General features: G+C 55.6%; 4 protein-coding genes across 4 annotated transcripts; 1 reads left to right on the plus strand and 3 right to left on the minus strand.

Annotated features, from left to right (window-relative positions):
• Nucleotides 1-462: 462 nt before the first annotated feature.
• Nucleotides 463-1,290, plus strand: CABS01_09247 (uncharacterized protein; the record flags this gene model as incomplete). Its single annotated transcript, XM_060542604.1, has 2 exons — nucleotides 463-622; nucleotides 698-1,290. The coding sequence occupies 2 exons, from the start codon at nucleotides 463-465 to the stop codon at nucleotides 1,288-1,290; spliced, it is 753 nt and encodes a 250-aa protein (XP_060400331.1).
• A 453-nt stretch (nucleotides 1,291-1,743) lies between these two features.
• Nucleotides 1,744-2,349, minus strand: CABS01_09248 (uncharacterized protein; the record flags this gene model as incomplete). The annotated part of the gene is made up of 2 exons (XM_060542605.1): nucleotides 1,744-2,175; nucleotides 2,242-2,349. 2 exons carry the CDS (start codon nucleotides 2,347-2,349, stop codon nucleotides 1,744-1,746), a joined length of 540 nt encoding a protein of 179 aa, XP_060400332.1.
• A 2,948-nt stretch (nucleotides 2,350-5,297) lies between these two features.
• CABS01_09249 (DNA repair protein Dds20/Mei5) lies at nucleotides 5,298-6,372 on the minus strand (the record flags this gene model as incomplete). Its single annotated transcript, XM_060542606.1, has 2 exons — nucleotides 5,298-5,390; nucleotides 5,458-6,372. 2 exons carry the CDS (start codon nucleotides 6,370-6,372, stop codon nucleotides 5,298-5,300), a joined length of 1,008 nt encoding a protein of 335 aa, XP_060400333.1.
• A 927-nt stretch (nucleotides 6,373-7,299) lies between these two features.
• CABS01_09250 (MADS-box MEF2 type transcription factor) lies at nucleotides 7,300-9,415 on the minus strand (the record flags this gene model as incomplete). The annotated part of the gene is made up of 3 exons (XM_060542607.1): nucleotides 7,300-9,078; nucleotides 9,134-9,290; nucleotides 9,360-9,415. The coding sequence occupies 3 exons, from the start codon at nucleotides 9,413-9,415 to the stop codon at nucleotides 7,300-7,302; spliced, it is 1,992 nt and encodes a 663-aa protein (XP_060400334.1).
• Between the last annotated feature and the right edge of the window lie 204 nt (nucleotides 9,416-9,619).

Below are 9,619 nucleotides of genomic sequence, written 5' to 3' on the forward strand. Positions count from 1 at the left end.
AAGACCTTAGCTCACCAAGGACATTCGAGACTTTGGATTGACTTTGGGCCCGCGTTCTTCACTTCACGACGGGATATTCCCTACCCTTCCGGAAACGGCGATTCGATATCAGCCGCACCGTACCGTACCGTACCGTACCTCTCTCTCTCTCTCTCTCTCTCTCTCTTTTCTCTCTCAAAGCTCACTTTTGAGAGAACCTCGGACCCGATTGGCAGCACCTCTGTTACGCCCGCTGCTCAGCTGCGCCTGTCGTGTCTCTCTTTACTGCGATTCTAGTGGCCGCTTCGGGACTTTGAACAATTGGTCATCGCACTTGTTTCCGAATAATATCGTCGTTGTCGTCGGTCAGCAGCTCTGCGAACCCGGGAGCTGGTAGTGCTAATAGGGGTGGTACACCAGAAGAAGCGGTTGGACAAAAGGCAGAGAGGAAAGAGGGAAAGTTCCAGCAAAAGTCGCCGAAATATGCTACTGCACGGGACCCAATCTCCCTCCCACGCCCTGGAGGCGGATCAGCACCAGCACCAGCACCAGCATCCGCAGGCGAGGCAGCTAAGGCGCAAACGAAAAGCTGAGTCCCAAGACAACGAACGTTTATCCAAAAGGCTCAGTCTTCTGAATTTAGGTAAGTCAACTGCCACAACACGAGCTCACGACAATGGAAACTTTCTTTCCGCTTTCATACTAACGCACCATGCAGAGAAGAATGGCCAGAAGCTCTACGTGCCTGTGGAGGAGCCGACTCCGTCTTCAAGCATTCCAATCCCCGCAGACTCGTCGTCAGCACCCACATCTCCTCCCGCCACCCGTCGCCGACGTCGTGATCGCAAACCGTCCGTCGATGAAGAAGTGATGCAGCTCGACGACTCCAAGCACAAGGTCTACATTTACAACATTGACGATGAGCTGTCCTCCTCCGAGAGCGAACCCGACGAGGGCAAGCTCGTCTTCCTTCCAGACATTGAGAAGCACCTCCGTCAGACGCGCATTCCTCCCTCCATTTTCGCCAACGACGAAGGCCAACTTGCTGGCATGCAGGTGGTCCTCTACAACGAGCCCGCGTCCTTGACGGTACCTCGTGAGCAGGACAGTGTCCGCAAGGCCATCGTCGAGTCGCGCGCCCGCATGCGCGAGAGGCAGCGTCTCGAGCGCGAAGGCAGAGGCGCCCCAGTGCAGATGCCTCCGCCCTTCGTCTCTCAGCAACCTGTAGACGCCATCATTCCGGACCCCCCAACCCCAACCGAGATGTCGGCACCTGTAGACTACGATCCCGACGCCATGGATATGGACTAAGGGGACCCTCCAAGGCAAGTAATGATTGTGTATTTTATGACGATACCCTACGCCGTCACGAATGGGCACGCGTTATTGCGAGACCCCCGGCATCTCTAGCCAGGTCAGCGAGGCGTTTTTCATTGGTATCATTTCGATTCGTGTTGGTAGAAGTAACTACTTTGTACAATTGACAATAGTTATTTGTAAAAGCATCCAGCCGCCATCTCTTTAGACATGCAGCCTCGATGTGTGAGGTCTTGCAGCTTCTTGTTGGAGAAGTCACTTCCTGGTGAATTCCCATCTTCAGCTGCGTACTCCCGTCTTGATGATTTCCAGCCTCATCTCGTCTTTGTTTCGTCTCTGGCCAATAATGCAAATTCATCCCACGCTTCGAAAAGATCGCCATTGCAACAACATCAAATCAACATGCCACCTCCCCTCCGCTCCCGCCTCAGGCTTCACCCTTTGGCCTCACTGCGCCCTATACGGGTACGGCTGACCGGTGTGGTTCGCCGCAACAGAGGGCTGCGGCGGCGTGACGCCGTACTCCTGGGACGGGTCGACCTTGCTGCCGCCGTCGGGGGGCGCGTACATTGGGGGCCGGGCCGAGTTGGGGTCGTAGGTCGGGGGCGGCATCCCCTGCATGCCGTAGTAGCCGCCGCCCTGTGCCTGCGGGTGGGTGTTGTAGTACTCGGGGCGGTAGGTGTTGTAGGTGGCGGCGGGCCAGGCGTAGCGGCTGTCGACGCGGGCGAGCTGGGCGCGGCTGAAGAGCCAGCGGTGGTAGCCCAGGGGCAGGAGGCCCTTTCTCAGGCGGCGCTTGCCGTGGGCGTAGCCTATGATGAGGAAGGCTGCGAAGAGGGTCGTCAGGCCGAGGAAGACGGACCACTTTACGATGACGCCCGTCTGTTTCGGTGGGTGTTAGATACGAGAGGCACAGATGGCAAGCAAGAGTTGTGGATGAGAACTTACCCGACTGTACCACCATGGAATCGCCCGTCCGTTCTGTATAACCCAGCCGGGAGGGAGGTCGTTCGAGTTGACCACCGTCTGGCGAGCGCTCAGGTATGCGGCGTCCATCTTGTGAAGTTTGTGATTTGCAGGAAGTCGGATTCGCCCCTTTTTACGATTTCCCCCCTTTTTCCCTTCCGGTCAAGTTCCCCTCTCTCGCAATCTTGGTGAATGTCGAAGCTTGACCCAAGCCTTTGATGAACGGTGATGGAGTATTGTTGATGGAAAGGCTGCAGATCAACTACGCCAAAAGAGGACACCCTGCTGCTGAAGATTGGCAGAAACGACCGGTGCAAGGATAGCGACAACCAGACAAGAGAGAAAGTGTGGTGTGAGTTGTGTAGGAGACTTGGCTCTTTTGCCAAGACTTTTGAAGTGCAACGGGTAGATGATATATTTGAACACAAGAACCAGAACAAAATAAGAGTCGGAAGGAAACTTGGAATCAAACAATACGGGAAGGGGAGGCCTGCTGCTCCAGCCCCCCCCCAGTCACTGATACACTGATACAAGAAATGACACCCCCCGGCTTGGATCGTCCGGTCCCCTCTCTCTGTCTGCCGTCTTTCCTGTTCTGTTCAGTCTGTTGCCATTTGCTCGGACATGGGGGCGTGGGTGTCGGTCGGCGGCCTGCTGGGCTGCTGCAGCATCGTTAACTCTGTTCTCCACGGCGCATGGCTGGTGTGCCAGGGGGGGAAGAGAGCGAGGTTTGGGAGGTTGGAAAGGGTGGAAACTGGGCCAATTGGCTGAGTTGCTGTCGCTTCCAACAGGTGCCCGTACCTCGAGGTAGTGGACACTGAGGTGAGGTACGGAGCAAGGCAAGCGACGGGTGTTGCTGTTCTCGGGGAGCGCAGCAGCTAGCTGAGTGGAGATGGGGATTGAGGTGCGGCTCGTGCAATTCTGCGGCAGCGCTGAAGCACCAGAGCCGTTTCATCCACCTCGGGTCCCGAACGGCGAACCACTTACGACACGTATGGATTTGTACCTTACCCAATGGTCTGTTGACGATTTGGGAGACCTCGAGGCTCAGAGGTCCCCTTCTGACAAAATCCGCTGTACGGGATATCTCTACTGCGAAGCCCCGGGAAAGGACAACAACAAAACCATAACACACATTGCGAACACAAGGCGAGACACTTCAAAGCGCCCCTCCCCCCCCCCCCCCCCGAATCCTCAGCCTCTGAGTCGAATCCGCTATCGATACCACCTCAAGTTGAGGTATTCAGGACAGACCCGAGGGCAATCAATGGCGTGGTATAAGCTCTTGCAATAAATGGCCTGGTATAAGCTCTTCACATAGGCTTCACATGGGGAAAAAGCGGCGAATTTGTATGCTTCAAACCAACTCACTCAGTCATTCACTGCACTCACCACCGTCCGAGACCCCCCCGTTCTCGCTCTCGCTCAGCTCACCGTGCTACCTTACCTCAGTATCACCTGGCCATATCAAACAAGCGACAGCGCTGCTGATGGCTTGAGAGTCAAGACTACTTGTCCCGTACTGCTGTGACTGCTTCTCCCGTATCCCACCGGCCGAACGTGACGAAGCTGAGTTCGTCGGAACCCGTCTCGCGCGTAAACGCCCCGCGGAGAGCACACGACTTCGTTCTCGGTTATAAGCATCATGCAATTGCTTTCGTTTACGAGTTCCATTTCTTTACTCTCACTCCAGTGCCCGCCATGTTCGTAAACCACCAAAAAAAAAAAAAAAAAAAAACTCAGATATCAATCCACCATACTCTCGCAGTCAACCTAGTGCCATTTGTGAGAACCCAAGGCGAGTAACGAAACGAATGGCGTACGTAAGGCAGTCAAAACTTACCATGTAAGCGACCACAAAGCAATATCTGACCGTTACTATCCAAACCTCGATAGAAACTCTACTGCGTCTGCTACTACAACAACAAACCCCCTTCCTCCAACAGAAACATCGGATCAATCGGCATGCGTCAGCCACAACTCTCGTCAGCCGATCATGGTTCAGTAAGGCGAGAACGAACTAGGTGGGTGTATGAGCTTGTTCAGTAATGGGTGGATGGGAGGAGGGCGGAGGGCGGATGCCGGCTCACTTACATACATCGTCATCACGCACATGGTAAGAGAAGTAAGACGGCAAGGCACACATTGACACAAACCCGACACGGGCCCTCAGTAAGGCTTAGCAGCAAAAAAAAGGGAACAAGCGTAAAGATGAAGCTTGATTTGTGAGGCACACAACACCCAATGCGATATATGAATTCAGTCGGGGGTATATCCTTGTAGAAACATCATCCCACGTCTCAACACTTCACCACCTTGCCTCCAGCATACTATGACAGTAGCAACGAAGCCCATCGTGGAGGAGGAGAAAGTAGCAAGCTCGTCCGGCAACCACCGCCGAAAAGAAAAGCACAGGCACTCTCTTATTTCTCTGTCCCTTATTATTAGGCATCTTTCGGGGTTCCCACCCAACGTTCAGACCGAATTTTCTCATATCGGGAAATACAGGGCTGGCTGTATGACAAAACAGTCTCGCAGCCTGCCCAACCATCCATCGCTCTTCTCCCCGACCGAGAGAGAGAGCTTGAATACGATTTTCACTCGGCCGGCGGTTCGGATCTCGAGCCGGGAGCCTCACTGACCACCTCCCTCCATCTCAGACAGAGAGACTCCATCAACAATCCTCAAATGGGGATGCAAAGTACCTAAGGTTGGTTCATACCAAGAATGGGAATAAGTGAAGAAAGCGAGCAGCATTTTCCTCTGTAGCCATCGTCTGCGGAAGAATTGAATTACGCCAGCCGACGCCTGTCGCTGTGTTTCCTACTCTTCGTCTCGCAGCCCGTGTTGATCCGAGAATGGCCATGTTGGTCAAAGAAAAGCCAAAGGCTCCCGAGCCTATTCTATAGACGTCACCTCGTCCGAGACCCCGTGTGTCCGTCGTCGTCATGTATCACGGATACGTCCGCCTCATCTCGTCCCGTCTCGTCGACGACGGCAGTGAAGAAGAAGCGCGAAAGCCGTGTGTCCGCTTCGCATCACCCGTCCCTCCACCAACCGGTATCCTCATCGTAGCCGATGATCTCAAAATCGATATTCATACTCCGGAGCATCGTCCCCATCGTGAACTCCTGTCCTCAAAGTCAGCAAAACCCTCATCCTCCCCGTCCCTGCTCCCCCAATATGCAAGAAACTCACCTCCTCCTCTTCTTCCTCTTCCTCACCCTCACCATCATCCCCCTCTCCTCCTTCACCACGATACCCTTCGTCACTCCCCTCCCACTCCTCACAACCACCCCTCCCAGCCCTCCCAGCACTTTCTTCCCCCTCCAACATCGCCATAAACCTAACCTCGTCCTCCCTCCTCGCCCTCCTCCAAGCCTTCAACCCTCCCATCCCCTCAACCCTCTCCTTAGACCCCTCAAACACCTCCTCCGCCGCAATCCGGCTCGCGGCCCTCCACCTGCCAATCAACTCGACAAGCTCCTCGTCCGTCTCCCCTTCTCTCACAGCGATGCCACCGCCGCGAATCCGCTCAGCCTGCCGCAGAACCTCCTCCCTCCCCTCCGCCTCCCTCTCACTCTTGCTCCCTCCACCGACGAACCCAAGCCCGGGACCCGTCTTCCCAGCACCACCAGCACCGTAAGAACCTGTCGCCGCCGTCGTCCGCAACGGCGAAGGTGAGGCACCCGTCAGCTGCATCCCACGCGCGCGCGGAACGCTAAAGGGCCGGCGTGTAGGCGTAGGCGTAACCGTAGATGTAGACGTGAACGTGCCGCTCACCCCCCCTTTCCCAGGCGTCGCAAACTTCTCCGTAGCGTGCCGTGGTGTCATCGTCGTTGCGGCCCCCCTCGCAGATGGCGATGACGCTGCTGCCGGGTCCGTGGTCGCCGGTGCCGCCGAATCACAATCGTCATCCTCTTCAGCCGCAGGATCCTCCTCCGCCGCCGCCGCCGCAGCAGCAGCGTCCGCGGTGCTGACCTCCCGGGTCCGCTCCGGGCCTGGATCTTGGTCTCGGCCTCGGTCCCGCTGCACCAGGGGCGACCTGAACGGTTTCCGAAGCGTCTCGTTTGCCGCCTCGACTCGTCGGCGCTTCGCCGCCGGGGTAAACATTTGCACCTCTTCTTTGATTCGTACGCTCTTTTTTTCTGTTCCTTCCTTTTCAAAGTGACGATCGATGAGTTTACAAACTGCGCGTGTCGCCTGTGCTCTGCGAAAGTGCGTGTAAGAAGGCGGGCCGCGTTTGACGGGGCCGCTGTCGCTTTTTGAAAAGTCAAAGTCAAGTCAAGGTGAGGTAAGGTGTTATTGGAGGCTTTTTGCGGTCGACCGCGACTGCCTGTGCGGACCTGCAAGAAAACGCACCCACGCGCCACTTTTCCGACTTTCGGGATTCAGGGTAAATCTAATGTCATGTTCGCCATGGAAAGATTATGTCAACATGACATGTAAAAAGGGCACACCCAGCTCGCGCTTCTACGGGCCGCGCCGCGAGACGGTATCGAAGTCACTAGTGCCAAGATCTTGGCTAATCTCTACACACACATCACGGTCTGTATGAACATGCAAAATTGTACATCAACAGTTCATTCCAACTATTCAGCCATTGTCCTTCAGTAATCTACAGAAATCACACCAAACGCCCCGAGATCATCCATCTTCTGCTGCAGGCCAGTTTTCCATGCTTCCAGTCATCTCACATGTCCGTGTGCACATCATTCCCTCCAAAGCCGTCTCGGACACGAAGAGTAGTAATACTTATCAGTCCGGATGAAGAACGAAAAATAGAAAGAAAAAAAATCAGAAACCCTGTCCGTGGCCAATGTTGCGCCTAGCAATGCAGCATAATCCTCCGCGTACACAGAGATATAGAAGAGAAGGTAAACTAAACATCTTACGTGACGCTAATGCCGTAAAGTGAAAAGAAAGAGGTATCATAGAACCAAATGCACTCCATACATGGTCTGAAGGAGGCCAGAATGCAGATGAATGGTACAGATAAGGCATCGAAAAAAGCGTCGAATGAAGAAGAGAAACTTGAAATCAAGAATCTACCCGAATCCTCTTGGGTTCGTTTCCGGCCTCAGGACCGTCATGCGGACCATTAGCGCTGATCTCAGGACTCTTGCGCTTCGTAGCCGGATTGTCATCTCGCAAGAAGCTAGGACCGGAACCAACGACTGGAGTCGCAAAGTTCAATGGACTGGGTAGTGTGTTGCTATCGCTGCCGCCACGAGCATACCATTCCGGATAAAAGCTGCTCGGACTGGGCAGAAATTCGTTGTTTAAGAATCGGGACGGAAGGGCGGAAACCGGAGTGTCAATGTTCATATTGCTATTTTGTTGCGGGGGTGGGCGAGCAAACGGGTTTGGCGGGCCCGTGGCGCCAGCTGAGAGAAGCGTTTGGGCTGACGGGGATGGCGGCGGCAGAACCATGCCGGAAGAGTGCGAGTCGGATGCATGGCGCCGAGTCGTCTGGGATGTGGTATCTGTCGAGTTGCGAGGAGAGTTTGACTCGGCAGTTGCGCTACCGCCATCCGAAGGTTCGTCGGGAATCTCCACCCTCAAACGGGGACGCGCACCACCACCAAGCTTCATGCTATTGGTGCGAGATGGCGGAGTAAACGTTGTCTCTGGGATTGACGATACGGAGATGTTGCGGCTTTTGTTCAGAGATTGAGTGCTGGCGCGCGGAGGCATGGGCGGAGAAGTAGTGGAACCATTGGTCCGGGATACTGCGCCAACATCAACTGACTGAGAGCGGTTACCTTCAACCTTGATGTTGCTCTGGTCAGGGAACGGGGGCCGATTAGGCTCTGCCTTTATGCTCTGCTCAGAGGCGAATGAAGCCAAGTGCTGAGACAGGATGGAGCGGTTCTCGTCAATGGGAGTGAAGATGCTGTGCTGCTTACGCTGCGGAAGCTTCTTGATCGCGCTATCCGTGTTGAGCAGGGGCGGCTGGGGTCTTTGGGGCAGCTCAGATCGTGGCTCTGACGGCGCTGGCATCTCTTCAGACTGCGGCGGCGAAGGCTGATGCTGTTGTGGTTGCTGTTGTTGTTGAGACTGAGGTGGCTGCGGCTGTTGCTGTTGCTGGGGTTGAGGCGACGGATGCGGTTGCTGCTGTTGCTGCTGTTGAGGCTCAAGTTGCTGTGGCTGTGGCGGCGGGGGTGAGATCTGAGGTGGTTGCGGCGGCAATTGCTGAGTAGGAGGCTGTGGCGGAGACGGCGAGATCCGAGAAACTTGAGGCCCAGGCCCTTGCGGACCCTGCTGTTGCGGGTAGTTTGGCGGCATGGAACGGCGCTGGTCCTCCATATGCTGTTGCATGTGCGGGGGATGATGATTGGGCGCGTATGAGGAGTATTGAGGGCCATGTTGCTGGTACTGCTGCGGGAGTCCGTGAGGCATGTTTGGTGGCATATTGGGCTGGTTCTGGGGGTTGTAGATGGCGGGGTTGGGCATGTAGGCAAATCCGTTGACGGGAGGCTGCTGAGATCCGGGAGGGCCGACGGGTTGAGGGCCCATGTTTGGTCCCATCCGGCGGATGTCTTGTCGAGAACCAGGCCGTGATCCCATACCCGGCTGCGGGGTGTGGCCGCGTTGGACGGGAAGGCCATGATGTTGCGGGAAAGGCACGCCATTAGGAATTGGAGGTGAAGCTGAGGGAGTGTGGTGTCGCATATGAGGGAATGGCGCTTGTCCTTGGAACTGAGGCGGAATCATGTGAGACTCCTGCGGCGGGGTACCTTCAGGATCCTCATCTTCGTCCTCGTCGTTGCCTCCGTTGAAGTCTGAAGGGCCCTTGTGTTCATTCGGGCCGCCATGCTATCTCAGGGTCAGCGTTATGCATTCGCGACCCAGAAAGACTGGAGGAACTCACGTATGTGTATCTAGTGATCATCTCCCGCATATCCGTGGAAGAATACTCATACAACTTCTTGTTGCTGCCGAATATAAAGACAGCGACGTCGACGGAGCACAGCACGGAAAGCTCATGCGCCTTCTTGAACAAACCGCCTTTTCTCTTGAGAAAGGTACTATATGCGACGCGACTGTTAGCCAAAGGTTTCTGGGTATGGCGAGGGATAGTCAAGGCGCAGGCTTACACAGAGCGGTTTCTGTCATCCTTGATGGCCTTGATCTCAATCTTTCTGCGTCCCATCTTGAATTAGATGCTCTGGAAGGGGCTGCTGACGGGTATGAGGCAGCGAAACGCGTTGTACGGGGGCGAAGACGTTGTCGAGGCGAGCGACTTCGAGGCCGATCAGCGATATCGCGGCGGCGGCGGCGGCGGCGGCGGTGGCGTCGTCGGCGAGGTCTCAGCCGTTGCAGTCGCGATGTAGGGTCGACTGGTTGTGGGTGAGGA

The sequence above is a fragment of the Colletotrichum abscissum genome (genome assembly GCF_030869225.1).
Source record: "Colletotrichum abscissum strain IMI 504890 chromosome Unknown Scaffold_22.1, whole genome shotgun sequence".
Taxonomy (NCBI): Eukaryota; Fungi; Ascomycota; class Sordariomycetes; order Glomerellales; family Glomerellaceae; genus Colletotrichum; species Colletotrichum abscissum.